The sequence below is a fragment of the Meles meles genome, chromosome 13 (assembly GCF_922984935.1).
Source record: "Meles meles chromosome 13, mMelMel3.1 paternal haplotype, whole genome shotgun sequence".
NCBI classification, from domain to species: domain Eukaryota; kingdom Metazoa; phylum Chordata; class Mammalia; order Carnivora; family Mustelidae; genus Meles; species Meles meles.
The window spans coordinates 46,015,120-46,037,097 of NC_060078.1; the positions used below are offsets into that span (position 1 = coordinate 46,015,120).

At 47.2% G+C, this 21,978-nt stretch overlaps 1 protein-coding gene across 1 annotated transcript in view; it reads right to left on the reverse strand.

Annotated features, from left to right (window-relative positions):
* FRMPD2 (FERM and PDZ domain containing 2) overlaps positions 1-21,978 on the reverse strand; it is an 86,493-nt gene that overhangs the window by 17,644 nt on the left and 46,871 nt on the right. Inside the window, exons 15-25 of the mRNA XM_046027784.1 lie at positions 20,665-20,881; positions 16,548-16,648; positions 15,829-15,921; positions 14,399-14,506; positions 14,193-14,309; positions 10,916-11,121; positions 7,081-7,185; positions 5,912-6,005; positions 4,949-5,034; positions 2,762-2,909; positions 838-1,052 (exon numbers count right to left, since the gene is read on the reverse strand). Coding sequence (XP_045883740.1) covers positions 838-1,052; positions 2,762-2,909; positions 4,949-5,034; positions 5,912-6,005; positions 7,081-7,185; positions 10,916-11,121; positions 14,193-14,309; positions 14,399-14,506; positions 15,829-15,921; positions 16,548-16,648; positions 20,665-20,881 — 1,490 coding nt within the window. The remainder of the gene's footprint in view (positions 1-837; positions 1,053-2,761; positions 2,910-4,948; positions 5,035-5,911; positions 6,006-7,080; positions 7,186-10,915; positions 11,122-14,192; positions 14,310-14,398; positions 14,507-15,828; positions 15,922-16,547; positions 16,649-20,664; positions 20,882-21,978) is intronic.

The following is a 21,978-nucleotide window of genomic DNA, read 5'->3' on the forward strand; positions in this document are numbered from 1 at the left end:
TCACTGTTCATGTCATCAGGTCCACTTCACCAGCTCTCTCAGTTTCCCTGATTATATAACCGCTCCTTCCCATGCGCCTTTGGACTTGGGAGGTGTAGATGGATAATTGCACCCACTGTTCCCAGCCCCGGGGCTCCACACTCTCCCTTGAGCTTCCCAACAACCAGCTCGCACCTGTATTAAACTCTACTCAAATGACTCAGTTTCCAGGCAGGACCCTGACACAATATCCTATTGAGATATTATGCTATAAGTGTTGAGAAGTGTCCACTTTTTTATTTTTTAAGTAGGCTCCACTCCCAGTGTGGAGCCCCATGCAGGGCTTCATCTCAGGATCCCAAGATCAAGACCTGAGCTGAGATCAAGAGTCAGATGCTTAACTGACTGAGCCACCCAGGCGCCAGGAGAAGTGTCCACTTTTTACTCTCTTTTGTAATTACATTTTTTAAATATATACAGGACAATGGATGCAACACTGCTCATCAACTTCTGTAAATTTCATAGAGAAATGGGAAGAAGGGCAGGAAGGGACCCACTGTGGTCTCTTCAGCCCACACATCCACATACTAGAATGTTAAGAGAGCTTCAGCCAGTCCAGAGCCAGGCTTTTATCTTCAGTTTCATTATAAACCTAATTAGAAACAAGGCTTACTCAAGGTCAGATATTCAAGAACTGAGAAAGAAAATTAAATGTAAGAACGTTCCACCCATTGCTTTCTTTGTATGATCCAGGTTCCAGGTGTGACTTTCAAGAGCCCAGAATATTCCTTATGGTGGGTGGGCCTGAAAGAAGCATGGTTGGTGTCAGCGTGCACACGGGGCTGCGTGGTCTCCTACCTGGAACACAAGGCCTTCGATGGGCCTTCCATTCACGGCCAGGATAATGTCACCAGCAGCGATGGCCCCGTTCTCCTCAGCTGGCTGCCCTGGGAAGAGTCTCTTAATTCTCACAAGATCATTCTTGAGATGGCTGCAGCTCTCTCTCTCCATCTGCACAAAGCTGAATCCCAACCCACTGGCATTTTTTTTCAGGGTGACTTCAAACTTAGGACCTGTGTTGTGGGATATGGATAAGATAAATCCCTTAGTAGATTCCCATTGAAGCTGACTGGGTTGTATATTGATGTAAACTGTCAAGTGAATTAGTTATTTCTGTTTTACACAAAAAGATTTCATTTTGCTATTTTTTATGATATAGTCCATTACACTTATTACAGATCAGTGCTGCCCAATGGAAATATAAGGTGAGCTGCAAATGTGAACCACATGTGTAATTTCAGTTCTCAAATAGCTGCATTTTAAAAACTAAGAGGAAGTGGGTAAAATCAACTTGCTCATATAGTGTCTGTAACCCAATATACTACAGTAGGACCATTTCAACATGTAATCAATATTAAAAAGTGTTAATGAGATATTTTGCATCCTTCTTAGGAACTAAGTCCTCAAAAGTCAAATATATATTTTTTTCAATTTGGATTGGCTATATATCAAGTATTCAATAGCCACATGTGGCAGGTAGTTACCATATTGGACAAAGCAATTACAGATAATATAACAGGGTTTATATGTAAAGATATAGTTGATAGACATGTACAATATACTTATATCATTTGATAAAACTTACATCATATATATTCCTATTTCTCCTTTAGAACCTCAATCATTTTTAGTGTATTTGAACAAAATTTTGCATAATTAGACTCTGAAGAAAATTCTGGTAAATTCTATGGAAATGTGTTAGCCACTGTTTTCTTTAGTCATGTGGACGGACCATAAGACAAAACAGCTGTCTCTAGGCAGCAAAGATGGACACAGCTCCAGGAACCTCACTAGCCTAAGAGTAAAAGAAGCCTTTGGGTCTCTCCTAGTCTGCCTCCCACTCACTTGGCAATGAATTAATAGGACAGAGCACTGACTCGTAAACCTTAATATGGAATGAGAATGAAAACATCCAAAGATTTGTTTCTGGTGTATCATACAACTGATTTCACCATCACTGCCATGAGACCCATCACCTCATTTGATAGTGAGTCTGTCAAAGGGCCTCACTGGAGTGGGCAGGGGAGCAATGAAAGAGGAAACAGATCCATCGTATGCATGCGTGTCCCCCTCCACCCGATCCCATTGCTCGCTATGGTTACTGAGCTTCCAACCTGACTCATACCTTCAGGAAAATCTCTGAAGGATTGAAAAGTGGCTAAGCTCCAAATCATGAAATACTAAGGTAGTACATGTTTTCCTAGCAGGAAAAAAAATCACAGGGCAGTGCAGAGAGGCAGCCCTTTGGTAGATAGGCCATGATGTCCCTGCAAACTGATGGACGTTTACCATCATGCATAATGCTAATAACGAGACTAGATTTCTGAGCACCTTCCCCTCCCAGCCTGCCTCATCACACCCCACATCTTTTGTTATGAGTGTCTTGGCTGGAAGGTGGAGATTTGGTCAGAAAATGCCTGACTCTTTCATTCCAATTTCATTCCTAAAGATTTATACACAAGCATTCAGGCACCTGATTGAGAAACCTCAGAAGGCAGAGGGGAGAATTACACCTGGCAATCATTTTGGAAGAGTGCATTTTTTTTTTCTAGAATCACATTCCATTAGATTGGCTTCCACTGCCTCCAAACACCAGCCGTATCATGTTCACTATCTTTTGAGAACCCAGAGGAAGCCTTCCTACCTTCCCTTTTGAGTTGAGAATACAAAAGCAGCACGGGATGACATGACAATAGTAACACTCAATTCTCTCTCCTCTCACCATCTGTCGCGGAGACACAGCCCGCGGGCCTGCCGGGCAAGGCTGTTGCCAAGGAAACAGCCGTGCATTCATCTCCAGTCCTGTCCTTAGCAGAAGGACACTGCTGGGCAGTCCTCGGGCCTCTTCTCTCTAAGACCAGTCTTGCAACCTAGAAGACGGTTGGACAAACTCCATTTGCACTTTATATGACAACCAGGAGCCTCTGCCTTCACCCGGCAAATGCTTCTTAATTTTCTCATACTTCCAATAGCTGCTTCATTTGAATCGCAGATTAAAATCTCCAATCTAGCCCATTTATTGGGATCCAGAGCCATATTTTTAACTGCCTGTCAGACAAATGTTTCTGGAGGTAACACATTTACCTCCATTTCAGCACTTTCAAGGCCAAATTCATCTTCCTCTCTCTCACCTTCACTACCCTCTCCTTGTTCTGCCTAAAACATTCCTCCCCTTGCATCTGCTCTCTCAGAACATGGAACCTTCCCTCAACTAACCTCCTAGGGGCCACACCTGCAGGGATCCAGCTTATCCCCTTCTGCCCTCCAAATGCCCATCTGGTTGCTAAGATTTGCCTGTTCACCATCAGAAACATTTCCGCCAGGGCTCCGAGTCCTCCATTCCTTCTCCTGCTGCGAGTGCCCAGCTGGACTGTGGCAAACTCCAGCTAACTTGGCTTCCTGGACCCTATCTTCTCCTCCCCAGGCCACACCCCCCATGGCTACCCATGGATTGATCTAAGACACGAACTAAACATGCAACACTCTTGATCAAAAGTCTCTAACATTGGGGCACCTGGGTGGCTCAGTTGTTAAGCATCTATTTCGGCTCAGGTCGTGATCCCAGGGTCCTGGGATCAAACCCCACATCAGACTCCCTGCTCAGCAGGAAACCTGCTTCTCCCTCTCCCACTCCCCCTGCTTGTATTCCCTCTCCCACTGTCTCTCTCTGTCAAATAATAAAATGTTTCTTTTTAAGTCTCTATTGTTTCCCATCACCTAGCAGGGTATCCCAGATCTATGCCAATCTGGCCTTCCCCTTCCTTTTGGTTTGATTTTCCATCCTTCTTCCCTATACACTCTACACTCTCATTACACAAAGCATGGTTCAGGAACCAGTGACTAGACATCACCTGGAAGCTTTTTAGAAATGTTGAGCTTCCATTCAGGGGACTTAGGCCAGCTAACATCCTTCTGCTGCCATTGTCATTCAGCAGCACACCCATGATCCCAGTGTGGCAATTCCCATCTGCCATCAAGGCTAGCAAGCTGCCAGCAGCAAGCAAGAAGTACCTTCTCTAACCAGGTTCATTAGCAAAAGTCTAAAGAGCAGAGAGTACTAATAAATTATGCCTCTGTTCTCAAGACAGGTCAACCAAGGTGGCCAGCATAAGTCAATTACACTGCAAACCAGAAGACTGCTTTGGGAAAGGAAGCAAACAGGGGCCCTTCCACTCCCTCTGTTTGCCAGAAGGGCCCACAGGAGTTCCTTCTGTCTCTGCCAATTCCCCAGTTACCTAGAGGGCAATGCCAGCTCTGAGGCTGAGGACATTGAGACACAAAAGGGCTCCCACCCTCAGGCAGAGGACTGGACACAGCATGGTAACATCCAGATGCTGCATGGGGCCATAGAGAATAAGGAGTCCATAATGGGTCAGTGCCTTCTGCTCTGGGTGTCTGGAATTTCTACTTCACTGTGATCAGAATCCCAGGACAGCATGGCCTGAATTTGCCCACGGTGATGGGAATAGCATGAACAGGGGAGAGGGTGTGAGCAGGTGCAAAGGCCAGCTGGTGACAGGGCTGGAGGGCAGATGGAAGCATCTCCCAGCGTGGGCTGGGAGCAGAGAGTGTGAGGCAGCAGCTAGAGCCAGAGCCAGACGAGAGAGTCCCTCCACCACATCAGCTCTATTCAGCTGTCTGATTCCAGAACTGAGGCAACTGAAATGCCAGCTTTGCAAGGGTCTTTGCAGGGGTTGAGGTATGCTGCTTAGGAAATCTGTCTGCTTCCTCCTGGCTTTCACATCACCATAGAAAAATGAAAAAGGGAAAGAGAAAAGAAGACAAAGGAGAAAGACTAGTTTTGTTTCCTGCCCGTCTGCCTCCCACCCAGAGGCCACCGCAGCGTCTGATGTTGCCCAGGAAAGCTCTGGAAGGCAGGAGGACAGCTCCCCACTAATGGAGCACTCACCTGCCCAGAACCCTTGAGGCAACACACAGCCTGTTTGTGGGTGAGGCCGCACAGACTCACTCCATCCACCTGCAGGAGACGGTCACCTGGGAGGGGGACAGAAGTCATATCTCTGAGCTCCTGAGGCTGCAGGAGTGACTTGCTGGAGGCCCCTGCCCAGCACCCTTCACACAGCCTCAAGGAGGGTCAGGAAGCCAAGCCGTGAGAAGCCCCAGTGGGGCCTGGCTGCCAGCCCCCTCTCTGAGCACCTTTATAGATCAATGATACAGAAACCTTTCTATTACTGGCTCCCAGATGGGTTGAGCCAGCTCTGTATAACTGTATAAACTGTTCTCCTGTGAAACCATTTTGAAAGTACGTTCAAGTCAATTAGGGGTAATATTTATATCTCCAGGATGTGCTTTTTTTTTTTTTTTTTTTTTTTTTTTTAAATTTCAAAACAGATCAGAAAGATCTGGTTGATGCCAGGGACAGACAGGGGAATTCTCAGGAAAATAGAGACAACTAAGATCCTGGGTGCCCTTTCTAGCTCAACTTGCCATTTTGGAGGGCAATAAAAATCCTCCCCCCTCCCCTGCTTCAGAGCAGTGGATGTGAGGAAGGGCAGGGAGGAGACCTGTCACTGTCCTCCCTGGATACTAAAGTGGGAGTCAGTGACGCATGCTCTGTCCTCAATGGGAAGTGCTACTTTCTTCCATGTAGGCCAAACAGCAACGAGCTTATTTAAAACCTCCTATTTAAAATCACCTTGTGCTTCCCAGTGCGCCACCACAGACATTTCATCCCCTTGTTAACTTATCATGGAGATAGGCCTGGTTGAATTGGCCCCTTTCCCAGGTGAGGAAATCAGGACCTGGAGAGGGAACCATCTGCACAACGTCTAGGGTGAGAACAGGGTAAGATCTAGAGGTCAGGGCTTATCACAGCCAGGAAGGCAGTTCCCCACATGACTCCATCCCTCACCCCGCAGGATCTGCCCTTCCTTGGCAGCTGGTCCTCCAGGAACGATGGCTTTCACGTAGATACCTCCATAGGGCACGCTTGTGTTAATGCCACCCTGGTAAACACAATGAGAAGCACAGTGAAAGACTCACCACCTGTCTGCCCCCTCCAACCAGGGCCTCCCTGGCCTCCCAAAGAGATCCCCCATCCCGATGCCATGCGATTCCCTTACCTCATCGCCATGTAACAACATCTTAGACATTGACTTGTGTGTTCAGACTATACTGTCTACTGTGCGGCAAGGTTAGATGCCCCATAAGGAGTATAACATCACAGCTGGCAGGAGGGAGCCCAGCACTGGCCTGTGGCAGGTGCTCCGAAATCCAAGTCACATCAATGCCCCACATTGTCTCCCCATACACAACCATCAGCATAGGTAAATGCAGCCACAGGCCCAGAGGCTGCCCTGGCACGTCCTGTCTGCTTGAGTCTTGGTTTGGAGGTACAAACCCAGAATTCACTACACAGTGCTCTACAACTGACTTTTTCCCCCTAACTTAACACTAGATCATGAGCATCCTTGGGTTCCTAGATAAAGATCTAACTCTCTTTTTCCCTCTAATTTCTCCAGGCACATATCTGCACACATGCAGAGGTTTTTACATCAGTGGGGTTATATCATTCTTGTATATTTTTCCCCCTCCCTCCTCCAGGGTCTACAGCAAGAGCTCAGAAACCAATGCAAAGGGGCCATCCTAAACTCTAGTCTGGTCAAAGTGATTCTGTTCTACCCTTGGAAGTGGGGACATCAGGCTCCACTGTGACCCTCCTCTGGATGGCCATGGATCATCTCATTCCCTTTGGCTCAGGTCCCTGCAGCCCCTCCCCACTGCCCTTCCTATCTTGTGCGGCATAACCACAGAGTCAGGACCCATCACCCAATCCTACCCACACTGTTTGGAGAGAGTGATCCTCCCAAGTGTGCCTTGCATCTCCCGGGTGATCTTTGAGTCCTCCCACCTCCCACCCCGCAGAGGCCCCACTGACTTTCTTAAATTGCCATTTCCCATGAGCTGCTTGCACACAAGGGGCACATTATCAGAGGCTGCCATCTGAATGGAATTCCCACCAAGGCTCCGGATGGACATCTTTTCACCATGTACTTCCCAAGCTTGCCTAATAATTCTTACAGTCACACTGAATCCAAGTGTCCCATCTTCTTTAATCAGTTCCACAAAGTAGATTTCACTGGAATTGATCTCTGAAGGTGGTAGAAGACAAGAAGAACCAGCACCCTGTCCCCAAAAAAACAAATGAAAATAAAGAAGGCATGAAGACAGTTGCCTACAGGAGCAGATAACCTGTCTTAGCTCTTGCCAGCATTGCACACCAAGAGGGGCAGGAATTTCAAGGCTCAACAGGGGTCATTCCCAGCTTTATCATCTCCTCCCTCTATGACCTTGGGCCAGTTCCTTGGTCTCTCCAACCTTCCCCATCCACAGAACTGGAATGAGGGATCCCCTTTTCAATGTGACTGTGTATCATACACAGCCCATAGCAGGGCTCAATACATGTAGGTTCCCTCCTGTTTCCACTCAGGATGCAAATATCATGTGAGAACTAAAGCCATCCAGGCACTTCCTGGTAGCTTCACACATGACACTAGCTAAGTGACATTGGATTCCAGATACATGGCAGCTTTTTAAGCAGAAGACAACCTCAGGAAGAACTTCAATCACCCCTAGCAAGTAGTTGCACAGGGACTCTACTGAACAGTGGTTGAATGTCTGAGGGAAAGACAGAAGGCAAGAATTATCTACCACGTGGCAGGAATTTGGCTCAATGCTATGACAAGAACCATGGGTGGTTTGTTTGTTCATTCATCCAACAATGCAACATTAATAGAACACCTGTTACTTGTCAAGCGTTGTATAATTTGAGGGGACAGCATTGATAAGACAGACCTGCCCTACTGAACTAATAGTTAGCTGGGAAGAAGCTTTTAATGAACTGTGCCCAGAAGATGGAACCACGGGTACTCCCAGCCTTTGGTCTTATCTGCCCCCTCTGCTTAGCTGCTTCCTGGTTTGCCATATTGGAAAATACCACTAATACAATAGGAAAGTAAACAGGCTGAAGTAACCTGGAAAATTATGAACAGAAGAGTTTCCAAAGCGATGAGTATAGACCAGAAAAAACTCCAGTTTTTCCTGAGACATTCCAGACTGTGTAGTCTGGCAAAGAGTTTTGTCCAAACTTTAAAATTCAAAGAATAGGGTACCTGGGTGGCTCAGTTGGTTAAGTGACTGCCTGCAGCTCAGATCATGATCCTGGAGTCCCAGAATCGAATCCCACATCGGGCTCCCTACTCAGCAGGGAGTCTGTTTCTCCCTCTGACTGTCCCCTCTCATGCACTCTCTCTCTTTCTCGTTCTCTCTCTCAAATAAATAAATAAATTCTTTAAAAATTTTTTTCAAAGAGAACACTGAGGTTGAAGTCCAAAGCAAGAGTGTGAACTTAACTATGTCACAGAAAGTTACCTGCCCACAGAGCCAGCCCCATGACCCAGAAGAACTTGGCTTGTACAGCATCTACAGTCTGTACCACAGTCTCTACCACCGTCAGCTGCGGCCTTGGAACACCACTGCTCCCTTCAACCACTCGCCAAAACCAGCCCACAGGTTTGCAGCCTCAGAGGCCCCAACTTGAATCCCTCTTGGCCCTGCTTCCTGTCAAGAGGGGCCTTCTGAAGTACAGCCCCAGTGAAGGCATCTTCTCTGGAGTCCCACTTCTTGGATTCAAATCCCAGCTCTGCCTCTTACTCCCTGAGAGACCTTAGGTACCTTCCTTTCCCCTCTGTGTCTCAGGCACCCCAACTACAAAAAGGGTCAACAATGATCACTATCTCATAGGCCTGTAATGAAGCTTATGTGATACAACACACATAGGTGCTCAGGGTGCTGCCTGACACATGCTTACTCACTCAATAAAAGTCCCCAGTATTCTCTTGCTGACCCCTCAGCCTGCTCTTCATGGGGTGCAGCATCTAGCTGAGAACCATGGCCAATTAAGAAGGAGCTAACATTCCTGGAGCCCTACTGTGAGGCACCTCTGTCTCCATGGCTCTGTGGACCGACATTATCTCTCCTCATAAAGGATAAAAAAGAGATGGAGAGAGGCTGAGGTGGACTCAAGCCGAATCCCAGCAAGCTCAGCCTGGGCCACGGAGAAGAGTTCATACGAGGAGGTCTACTTTGCAGAGATGTTGACATTTAAAGAAACCAATAAGGAGGGCCAGACACCCTGGGCCTAGAAACGGTAGGTGCTCTTCCCTTCTCAGAGCCTGAGGAGCAAGAGGAGGGAGTGGGCAATGGGACCTACAGAGTGTTCTAAAGCGAGGAGCACATGATGGGACCTGTGCTTTTAGAAGAGCAACATAGCCCACATGAGCACAGGCAGAGAGTGACAATAGTGTCCTCACTCCCACCCAAATGCTGGCTGCCGCCGCAGTGTGAAATAATAGCAAATATATATATGGGCCTCTCCTCAATTCCTGGCACACAGCTCCCTCTACCCTTGTAATTTCCTAAGTCTTAAGAGGCTAGGAGCATCTCTTGTTCTAATATCTGGTCTTTGGCTCTAGTTTCCAGTACGGAGCTCTCAAAGCCCTTGAAATCTCTTGGGTGATAGTCTTCGGTTTGAAAGAGACAGCTCTTGGTGGGTTTCTGGATAGCTTCAGGATGGGGGCTAGTTACCAGAAAGACAAAGCCATGATTCAAATCTTGGAACTTGCCACCTCACCCCACACCCCGTCCACTGGGGAGGAGAGAGAAACTGTAGATAAGTTCATGATCCATCAAGCCTAAGTGATAGAGTCTCCATAAAGATACCAGAAGCATGGGGTGCAGAGAGTTTCTGGGCTGCTGAACACATATATGTGCTGGGAGGATGGCACATGTCAACTCCACAGGGACTGTGGTACAGGTTCCTGTACTCGGGACCCTTCCAGACCTTGCCCTATGGATCGCTCCACTGGCTGTTCACATGTACCCCTTAAAACATCCTTTCTAATAAATTGGCAGTAACAAGAAAACTGCTTTCCTGAGTTCTATGAGCTGCTCTAGGAAATTATCAAACCCAAGGAGGGGACACGGGAACCTCCAATTTGTAACCGACTTCAGACGAATGTGGGGAACTTGGGGACTTACTAATTGTGATTGTCATCTCAAATGGGGACAGTCTTGTGGGACTGAGCCCAGTCCTACAAAAACTATGGGATTGGTGTTAACTCCACTCAGTTACAGTCAGAATTGCTTCTGAGGTAAAAACAAAACAAAACAAAGCAAAACAAAAACAACTAAAAACTACAACAGTGTCAGAAGGGCTGTGAGCAGGGCCCTAGTGTGAGTGTAAGGAAAGTGGAGAGTTTTTCCTAGACACAGGGCCTCTGAGAAGGCTGACAGTGTCTCTTAACATCAGCTTCACAGGGCCCAGAGCTAAAAGAAGAAATTCCTAGAGGGCAAAAGGAGACCTCTCCACCCAATGTCCAAGGAGACACAGCTTGAGGTGGTGGGACTGAAGTACATGGCCCTCCGTATCCCAAAGTTGGCCTTGTCCTCTTCCTCCCTGGCACTGACAAAAAGCAAAGCCATTGAGTTGCAGTTCGAGGACTAGAGGCCAAGAATATATGGGATGTCTGTCTGTACATTGCCCTCAGTGGCAGCCAATGTTATTACCAGTAACAAATATAATCAGTGACCAAGGACACTGGAGGACCCAACACAGGACTCCATGGCCCAGGCACTGCGCCTGGAGCTTTGCCTTTCCCCCTTTACCTTCTTCTCAATAGTCATGCAATGCTGGTACTTATTTTGGAAAAGCTGAAGGTCAGAGAGATTAAGTAAATTTTATCTAGCTGAAATGGCAAAAATAGAGCAAAGAGGAACTTTGGAGCTAGGACTGTTGGGCTCCACAGCCTGTTCTTTTTCTTCCAAATTCTAGAGAGGGAACCAAGGGGATGATTACCTTTAATGGCGAAGGGGAAAGCTGAGGCCTCACCCTGGGCAGTAAGCTCTGAGTCTGAGCCACTCCGAGGTCTTCAATATTTTTCTCCTGGTCTTGCTTGTGTGATGAAAAGCTTCCTTGATGCCAGTTGCTTGGGCTGTCTGTAGAAAAGACCCCAGAATTGGCCAGGCTATTCTTTTCCTCACTTGGGGTACTTCCACAAAAACCTATAAAAACAAGTCAAGAAGCCAACAGCTTGGAAAGACTGGCATTTCGGTGGAATCATGCTACATGGGGTATAAGATTTTCCTCCAATAACAGAGAGACCTTTTATAGCTGCTGGGAACGATATGAGTTTAGCACCTCGGGAAGGAGGATGAATTTAGAATAGAGAAAGGGAAGATTCTGAGTGTGACTTAAAAACCTAAGTAGAGGTTTGTGACTCAACTATGAAAATATAGGAGCAACTAGAGAGTTAATAATTCCAGCTCCATCTTACTAATTTCTCGCCATGTGAGGGCAAATGTGCACAGTGCAAACACACACACAAACACATATTTTATATGTATATATCTTTCTGTATTTTCAACACATCTACCAGGAAGGGGTTATCCCACTTCAAAAATGAGAAAGCAGAGTCAAAAGGATTAAGTAGCTTGCCTAGAATCCCACAGCCAGCATGTGGTGATGCCCTTAAACTTGACTTCTTACGGAATTTCCACTGAGTACACCTGTAATCAACATGTGACCCAAAGACTAGTGTGTTGAGTTTTCTGGGGAGGACTTGGTCACAACAAGATGGTGGACTCCTTGTGGACAAAAGCTGGGACACTTATTCCTACTTACCCCATGTCTGACCCTTAACCTGGCACATAACAGGGAAAAGATTTCAAGGTCAGGAATCAATAAGTAAAACCCTGGGCAAGGTACTTAATATTTCTGGACCTCAATTTCCTCCTAATTAAAGTAGAGATAATGTCAACTACCTTTTAGGATTGGTAGGGCTTAGAAATTATATATACTGAGAGATTTTACCTATGTAGCGAGAAAGATGAAAAGAAATTAGTTTAGCACATGGTAGGGCTTTAATAAAGGCATTTATTATTAATATGTTAATATTAGCTGTTCAACAAATATATGTGGGAGGAAGGCAGAATAGTCTAATTTTCTTTAGATGTGGATATAGAAACATACAAGTAGGTTTACTTTTGATACAGACTCATTGGCACTCAAGGAAGTTCCCAAACTCACACACTGAATGAACTGTAATTTAATGAGCTAGATTGGAAGTTATTCAAACCCAGAGATATTCAGGAGGGAATGGTAGGGCGACTGTTCTGTAATGCCTTATCTCTCACAATCTCATTCACAGATTCTACTCTCATTGTCCTTCTGGCAATGTCGGAAGCATCTGTTCATTTTCTTCCATGCCCTCCATGAGAGATGAGGATGGAACTTATTACTGAATTAAAAAGTCAAGCTGTACAACATAAGCCTTCCTCATGGAAATACCAGCCAGGAGACCTTCTGTGGGGAATGAAAACTCAATCTGTTCTAGAGAGTGATGGCTGCCCATGATGGGAATGTTATCTGTCTTGTCCCTGACCTCAAGTCTAGAGCACCTGCCCCAACAGCAAGCTAATGAGATAGAAATTCACAGCAGTCAAGCCCCTACAGCTGTGTAAAGACCCCCAACTCCGGTAGGCAGAGCTACCAACAGGGGACTGGGGCCCTACGATGGAAAGACATGTCATCACAGGCATTATGGGAAAACCATTGTCCAAAATTCTAGCATGAAACTTGTTTGAGCCTCACAGACCTTGGGTGCCCAGTTTTGACAGCTCACATTACCCAACCAGCCTTGAATGACACCAGATCATTCCCAAATCAGCTACATTGTTTCCTGACAAAAAAGGATAGTTTGATTCCTTCCTTTTCTCCTAGTCCTGTGCAAAATGTGGAGGGAAATGCAAGGAAAGCTAAAATATTATGGGAAGAACAGTGCCAATGTTGGGAAATCCAAAAGAGACTGTGAACTGGGGATGGTGTTTCTCAGGAGTTGGGGCAAAGCCCCTGGGTCAGCTCCAGCCACAGGATGGAAGGCACGTGCTGAGGCTCTGGCTTTGCCACCTCCCATCCCCTGTGGCTTCTGTCCAGGGACAGCTTCAGACATTTGGGAAAACCCTCTGGTCATTGTGTAAACCTGTGCAAGTGTGAGAGAATGCACGTGGTTTACAGAGGGCAAGACAAATGGGGTACCTATATTTAAGACCTAGAAAATGTTGGCTGGTGTGATGTGAAGCATTTCTGTACATAGGGGGTAATTGTCCACACACCCCAGAGTGTAAGAAAGAAATCCAGGAGCCCAGATTCACAGGCAGTCTCTGGTTAAATTACAGGCTAATTCAACCAAAACTCAGTGGTGATTCCAGGTCACTGGAAGGGAAGGGAATATTAACATCCCCCATTACTTCTTTTTTTATATATTTTTAAGATTTATTTATTTGAAATAAAGAATGGGGAGGGGAAAGGATGGGGGAGTGCAGAGGGAATTGGAGAGAATCCCAAGCAGACTCCATCCTGAGCATGGAGCCCCATGGAGGCTCAATCTCGTGGCCCTGAGATCACAACCTAAGCAGAAATGAAGAGTCAGACACTCAACTGACTGCGTCATCCAGGTGCCCTGCATCCCCCATTACTTTCACCCTCCTCCTCCATCCCACTCCAAGTAAACATATTAATATTATTCTTTGATATGGGCAATTGTTGCTCTCTCATACTTAAGGATAAATAAAAGCATCTTTTAAAAGAACTTTGCTCTTTTGGATGATCGCCAACAGGCCAAGTCTTAACCAGGTAACACAAGCATGCTCACTCTGGGAGATCACTTTCCAGTATAGCTCTCCAGTCTCCTCCCCAGCTGACTGCCACATCCAAGCCCCAACTGTGGAAACTCTGGAGCAGCCACTTTCCATAAGGACTTGGCTGACAAAGTGACTACCCTCCCTGTCATGCAAGAAAAGTGGGCAGAAAACCACACAATGGCTGGATGGGCCATATCTGATAAAGAATTGGAGTAGGCCACACCCCTCAGGCAGAACAGGCAACAGCAGAGCCCAGTCTGCCCATAGGCCTGCCAAGCTTATGGATTATGTCACAACAGTGGTCCTTTGCAAGACACCACTCGGAAAAGCAATGTCAAGCTTACACAAACTTAAGGGCCTAGTACCTCATGGTAATAATGACCTGCTGAAGATAGAGGAGGTTCTCCAGCTTCTGAACACAGGTGAAGACGTACCTTTTGACTGAGAAATGATTAATTCTATGCTGTCAGGAGAATTCTGAATCATTCTAACAGCCATGTCAAATGTGAAGCCCTCCAGACTGATGTGATTCAAGGCCAGTATCCTCCCTCCTGGAAAAATAAAACATCTTAATCATACCATCAAGGAAAGAAAAAGAAGTTCCAGAAGGCGCCACCCTTGGCAATTTAAAAAGACATACCTGGCTTGATCTTTTTAGCTTTGTCAGCTGGTCCCCCAGGTATAATAGAAGATATAAAGATGCCAGGGTCAGCTTTGCCAACACCGTCTCCCTCATTAATGACAAAGCCTGTAATCCAATGATATTTAATAAGATGATACTTAATGATTTGGCAGCCCATAGAGGTTAGGTTATGTACTTGAGATCACCCAGCTGCCAAGTGGAGCTGCTGATATTTCTAGCTAAGTCCTCGGATTCTCAAACAGCTCTTTCCACTCTGTGAGACTCATGGAGAAAAACTGATTGCCCCCTATTAGTAAGCACAGCAAAAGCTAGGAATACAGACCACTGATGTGCACTGAATTTTGCCCCAGTAGATAATCAGAAATAAGAAAGAGTTTTTTCTCCTTGCATATAGCTGACACATGATTTTACATTATTTTCATGTGGACAACAGTGATTCAAAAAGTTCATACATTATACTGTGCTCACCATAAGAGTAGCCCCCATCTGTCCACATACATCTCTGTTACAATATCGTTAACTGTATTCCTTATCCTGTGCTTCTCATACCCACGACTTACTCAGGAAGCCTGTATCCCCTGTATCCGTCACCCATTTTGCCCAATCTCCCACCTCCCACCACTCTGGAACCATCTGTTTGTTCTCCATCTTTATGGGTCTGATTCTGCTTTGTTTAATTCATTTTTTTTAGAGTCCAAATATTAGCAAGATCATATGGTATTTGTTTCTCTGTCTGACTTATTTCACTTAACATAATACCCTCTAGGTCCATCCACATTGTCTCAAATGGCATGATCTTATCCAGCGAGAGGTGATTTTTAATTGAGTAACTTGTCTCAGTGTTTTGTTTCTTGTGTGGTTTTTCAGGGCCTTTAAAAGTAATAAACAATAAAGATGCGAAAAAGATTGACTATTATTTCCCATCATTAAGAATCTAAGTATACTGGAGAAGGGTTGCTACATGGTATTATGATAAAAAATCACTTTCTATTTTTGGGAGAGATTGTGGGGGAGGGGCAGAGGGAGCAAGAAAGAAAAAATCCTAAGCAGGCTTCACGCCCAGCACAGAGCCCAATGTAGGGCTTGATCTCATGACCCCGAGGTCATCAACTCAACTGAAATCAAGAGTTAGACACTTAAATGACTGAGCCACCCAGGCACCCCAAAAAGTCTCTTTTTATCTTGTACTTAAATTCCGAAGATATGGACCCCCAAATCTTATCAACCTTAAAAGGAAGACTTTGTTCTAAGAGTCCTATTAATTGTTAGGGACACTTAGAGGGAATAAAAAGAAGTGATCGCTGTAAAAGGCAAGCTGGGAGAAAGACAGGAGAGGGGAGTAGAAAAGTCAAAAGGAAAAAAATGGCTTATGCCTCCCTTCTGCCCCAAGGGAGAGACTGGGTCTCACCTGCCAGGAGCCCTCTTACCAAAGCCACGATGCGGATCCCGGGTCAGTGTCACGTGCGTGATTTCTCCTTCTTGTTCAGCTATAAAGCCCTTTCTCCTGTCATGTTGTGGCCCTAGTGGTAGAAACAAATCCCCACATTGTGCTTTTCCCCCAAATTATCTGAGCCTTGATACAAAAGTGGTAAACAGTGTTTTATACACGTGCATGCTCACACACACACAATATCGGGAATGGATCTCAGAACACACACTTCCAATACCCCTTGCTGGGTCAGTGTGCATCTTGGGAAGCATATATACCCTCACTGGGTCAGCATTGGCTCATTAGGAGCAGAGGCGAGAGTGGGGGCAGGGGACATGGGGCTTATCTTCTACACAACTTACTATAGCTACTTTTTCCTGCATTGGTCTTGGGACAAGACAGAATTGGAGCAGAGATGTACTTGGGGGCAGTGAAAAGTAAAACTAAGGTTAGAGCACAGAGATGGGATAGCAAAGCCTTCCCCTCCTGGGTCTCTAATAATCAGAGGCAACATGGCCCCACAGATCATCGAGGACACCCTGCAGCATTTCCCCCAGAGCTTGGGTCTTGGAGGGGATTAATTTTAAAATTAATTTTAAAACAGAAAGATTGTGACTACTACTGGGAAGGCAACATGAAATAGCCGCAAAAGTTTTCAAGCAAACGTCGCATGGAAGGTTTCCTTTCTCCCAAACCTGGCCCAAACCCGGTCCATACCCATGTGCATGCTCTCTATAGGTGGCCTGGAGACAGGGTCAAGAGTCCTTGACTTCTGGATCATACAGATGGTCTCCAGCTGTTCCCGACGCATGCAAGGGCTGCAGGAAAAGGGCACAAGATAAGAAAAGGTGACTCTAAGAGACACCTTCCTGCCATATATGAGTCTGGATGGTGGCCTGGGAAAGGCAGCCACATGCCCCATCAGGCAGGAGACCCATCAACAGACCCCACCATGGACTGACCTCATTGTCAGGAGTGCACTGGGAAGAATAAATTTGGGGTCTTTCTGTCTCAGAGGGGACCCTAGAGTCCCCAGGGCCTCCTATGAGCCTCCTTCTGTCTCTCCTTTGAGTTGGATATGTGCCCCTCAAAACCTCCTTTTCCTTAACCAGAAAATTAGGAATATTACGTCCCATGCTTGTGAAATGATAATACACATTTGGCTCCAAAACAAGGTAGTAAATATGGAGTTAGTGGGTCCCAAGCTGTTGTTGTTTGGTTCTGTTTTGAGTCGGGCAGGGCACGTCCTGCACCACCATAATGATGGGCCCTGCGGTCTCCCCCTCATCATACCAAGCTTGGAACAAGACCCTTTCATGCAGGCATGCAGCTGGCCTTGGCTTAGCCAGAATTCTAGTAAACAAAGAGTATTCTATGCCCTAGGAAAATAATGAATTCAGGGGTGACACTGCCCCACCCCCGGGTCACAAGATAAGCTACACGAAGGATGAGCAAAGTAGAGAGGGAGAAAGAGGAGAAGAGGCACAGCCACCGGGGCTCAGAGCCCTAGAAAAATCCAGAAGGGGTCATCCTCTAAAGAGAGAAGGGCAGGAAAGCCACCATCTGACAGATTTGGCCTTTCATTGCCCAGACTGACCCCAGGCTCAGTGAGCCCACGCCCGCCCCCCTGCTTCAGACAGCCAGACCACGGTCGAGATGCAGGTTTTGGCAGCTCCCCACTGAGCCTCTCCCTCTCCCCTTGGATCTGTGATGCCCCATGTTCTTCGCATGCAGCCTGGCCTGGTTCAGAAGGGACAGAGCTTGAAAGGGAAGAACAGTGGCAAAGAGGGAGAGAAGGCCAGTGCAGGGGCGAAGGGCAAGCACAGAGCCATTCTTCAGAGATTAAAAATGAGGCCTCGGACTCTGAAAAACAACCTGAGGATTTTGAAGGGTCGGGGGTGGGAGGTTGGGGGAACAGGTGGTGGGTAATAGGGAGGGCACGTATTGCATGGAGCACTGGGTGTTGTGCAAAAACAATGAATACTGTTACGCTGAAAAAATAAATAAATTAAACAAAATTTAAAAATTTAAAAAAAAAATGAGGCCTCAGTTTGCCTTGGCTCCTATCCATACTGTTCTAGCAACCCTAGCTCATGGAGCTCCTACCAGGTGTCAGGACCTGGGGTGACAGGGCACTGAGGCTGAACATGGACCGGATATGAGCTCTGCCTTCTGGGAGTCCCCAGCCCGCTGCAGGTTGTGGGGCTGGGCCTTTCCGGCCAGATGGGACCCGCCAGCATGCCCAGGGAGAGGCACGAGCTTCAGAGAAAGTCCTGAAGGGCCAAGAGAGGCTATGAGGACAAGGTGGCATTTGGGAGGGCCTTTGAAGAAAGGGAAGGACAGTTATGCCCTAGGTTTTCATGGCCTACCTGATCTGGCCACAGGTACCCCCTCTGCTTAAAAAGGCCTGGGACTGGCATTTACTGCCGCCACAGAAGGACTAGCTGTGTCATTCCACTCACATGTGGCAGTGGGAGGAGTCAATGTCATGGGGGCAGCAGGTAGAATGGTGGCCCCAGGGACTCAGGGGGGAGGATGGGGATTGTTGTTTAGCACATATAGTTTCAGTTTTGTAAGATGAAAAGAGTTCTGGTGGCCTTCTCCCCCACTGTCCCCACCTTGCCTTAAAGTGTGAGAGAGTGAATGCCTCCCCCCAGATAACACACCAGCAGAGGTGGAAGGAGTGAGCACCTACATGTCCACCTGCCTGTCCCTCAGACAGACAGTTCTGGGAGGACTTCTGTACTCTTGTCATTGCAACCAGGCCTGGTTGCCTACACCAGCTACTTTGAGGACACTGCCCTCGGCGTCAGAGCCAGGGGGGAGAGGGACAAGCAGACTCCAGGCTGATCACGGAGCCCAACGCAGGGATGAATCCCACAACCCTGAGACCACAACCTGAGCCGAAACAAAGTCAGAGGCCTACTAACTGAGGCACCCCTGCCCTCCTTTTTTGGATTTTCCCTCCCTGTCCCTCTCACCCCGCTCACTCCTGCTTCCTGTCACTACCTCCATGAAACCAGCTGCAACCAGTCATCATCTCACGGGGGGCTTCTAGGGACCTGCCACCTGGCCGAGGACCCAATTTCCCTTTTCACAGAAAATCCTTCCTTTTCACAGAAGAGCTACCGGTCCCCTCTGAGGGGAGTCACTAAGGGTCCTGAAAACGTGGCGCTTGTGAACTAAACAGCACAGCGGCAGGGCTTACTGCGGCCTCAGGTTCAGCTTTCTCTTGAGAAGGCTGACAGCCGTGCAGTGCTGGGAAGGCCCTCCTGGGCGAGCCCGCCGGCAGATCCTCAGGAGGCCACCATCCTGGAGAAGGTTCCTTTGCGGTAAGCACAATCTCAAGGTGGCCATGAGTCAGTCACAGCCTCTTCAGGCTTCTCGTCTAGAGCGTGTGGTCAAGTACAATCAGCCTGAGGGACAGATTAGAAATGGTCACGCACTCTTTGCCACTCACACATCAAGAGGTGGCGTCTCTCTCTGCTACTTTCGGATTTGTCCCGACCTGGCAGTCCTTTGACCGAAGGAGACTGGCAGAAGTGACACTGTGTCAGCTCCGGGCCCACCCAGCCTTTAAGAAGACAGGCAGCCTCGCCTTGGGCCGGTGGAGCCCTGAGCTGCCCGATGGGAGCCTGGTTACCTGGCTGGAGGCACCACGTGGGGAGGGCCCGAGGCCACACAGGGAGTGACAGGTGCGCAGCAGAACTCACTCTCCCTGCCGTCCCTACCAAGGGCCCACATGTGTAAGGAAAGCCATCTCGGAGCCTCCAGACCAGTCCTGCTGAGCACAGTCAGTGACCCCAGGCCATGCCACATGAAGAGGAAGAGTCACCCAGCTAAGGCCTGCCAGAACTTCTATTCCACAAAACTGTGAAACAGAATAACAGAATGGTTGGTGTTCTAATTAAGTCCCTGTGCTTTTGAGTCCTCTGTGACGCAACAGTTCGTACACCAACAGTCTGACTCCATCATTACTGATTCCGTTTGCCCTGCACGGTGACACATATTTGCACCAATAGAATCTGGGGCAATGCTCTTCTAAGAATTACTTTGGAGTATATAATGTTTATACATAGAAATACAGCTACAGACAGACATCACAGTTCAGACCGATCACCTGTTTCCTCTTGCTGAAGCTAATGTATAACTCATTCCAAAAACCAGCTCCTCCAACAACCTTCACGGGTCACATGCTGCCTGTGAATCTCTGCTATTTCTAGAACTTGCCATGTAAGTGTAATCCAACTTCTAGGCTATTTTTAAGTTTACAGATCCATGTGTTATATTGTAAATTTATGTTTCGAAGCTCATTATTTTCACTTACAAATTAAATGACAAGCCATCCATCCGTACAGAAAGCAGCACAGCATAGAGGTTAGGAGTCTGCCCTCCAGGGCCAGCTGCATGCGCTCAAATCCCAGACTCTCCATTTCTTCCCCCGCACAACTGGGAGAATGATAGAAACTACTTCCCGGGGAGGTGAGGGCAAAATCAGGTGATGTGTTTGTGAGTGCTTGGAACACTCCCTGGTTCATGATAAGACCAAATGGGTTTATTTATTTTGTCCTCTTTGGTTTTGTCTCATCACCTAGTCTTTTCTCCACCAAAACATAGGGCAACCCCAGGGGGGTTGGGATGTCTCCCCTGCAGACATCAGCAGAGACTTTGCCCATAGCCCGCCTTCAGGAAATTTCTATGGAATCAGTTGGCAGTTGAATGGATACTTCCCTTAGACATCTAACATCCTTTAAACAATTTCTTCAGGGACGGAATGCTCCAGAGTGTCAAGTACAAGATAGTCCGGGCTCAGGAAACAAGAGTGTCAACCCACCTGCCTCGGTTTCCCCGTGCCGCAGTCTCCTTGCTGGTTTCCACAGCGAAGTTATCCAACGGCGCGGCCAGCAGGCCCCCTGCGGCAGCCTCCAGCCCGGGCGTGGGTGCAAACAGTGCATTTTCTGAGCTTGACAATCTCTGAATCCAAATGAGAGGCTTGGACTGGGCCAGGTGTGCAAGACTCATACTGGGCATTTGCACACATTTATCATGGTCTGAAATTTGGGAGAAAGACATGAGCAGCATAAACCCACACAAGCATGGTTCTGGATTTATCACCCTTGGGGCAACACCACGTCACAGACCCCGGGCTCCACTACCGTTTTTCTTTCCGCTCAGTCTGTCCGCAGGCTGACTCAGGAGGTTCTTGTTGTTAGTCCCGACGATGCCAAGCCTTCCTAAGTAGCACTCGCTGATGAAAGCAACCTCAGAAACACAGGGAGGGAAAGGAGAGGCTCTCCCTCCCCCTGTAGCTGACGGGCCCCCAGCCAAGGTTCTGATGGGTGTTGACATTCATGACAATGTCACAACAAAACTTGTAGAAAGAGCCTGGTATCAAATTTACTGCCACCATCCATTCTGCATGCTGCCTTTACGAAACTGTCCTCACAAACATTGTGACAACTGGGTCTTCAAATCACCTGGCCTCCAAGATTAGGCTCTGGCCTGTGGAATATAATCCTTAACCTCTACACAGTTGAGTTTCCCTGGTATTAATATTTAAGATCCAACATTCTGAAATAGGAATGCGTATCAAATGCAGTGTGTCTCCCAGCCTTGAACTTCCCTTTCTCCTTCACGCAGAAGGATGTAGTAAATGACTGTAACGAAGCCCCTAACTTGAGAGCACACATGTAAGCGACTCTCACCGCTATTCATGTCATTTAGGAGAAACTGAGATTTGATTGATAGAGTCCTTAAATTAACTAGGCTTTATAAAGCCCAGTTTGTATTGTGAAAAAGGAAAATAATGACTAAATTCTGGCCATCTGCTCCCTGCTAAAACAGAAGGAAAAAACGCTCAGGCACATGGCGCCTCTGAGGCTCTGGTTGTGTGTGTGTGTGTGTGTGCGTGCACGCGCATGCGTGTGCGCACGTGCTTGTGCAAAGCATGGTGAAGTGCTTTCACAATCAGGGGTTCCATGAGCATGTATTTCCTCAAGCAGAACTGCCCTCCTGCTCTATAATGGTGTCTGGTCCATGGCCAGGGCTGTGCCCCTGTAAAAATGTTGCCTTTCCGAAACGCTTTTCGAGAACTTTCTGTGTCTCTGAGACATTTGGTACTATCACTCACACACCGCGGGCAAGAAAG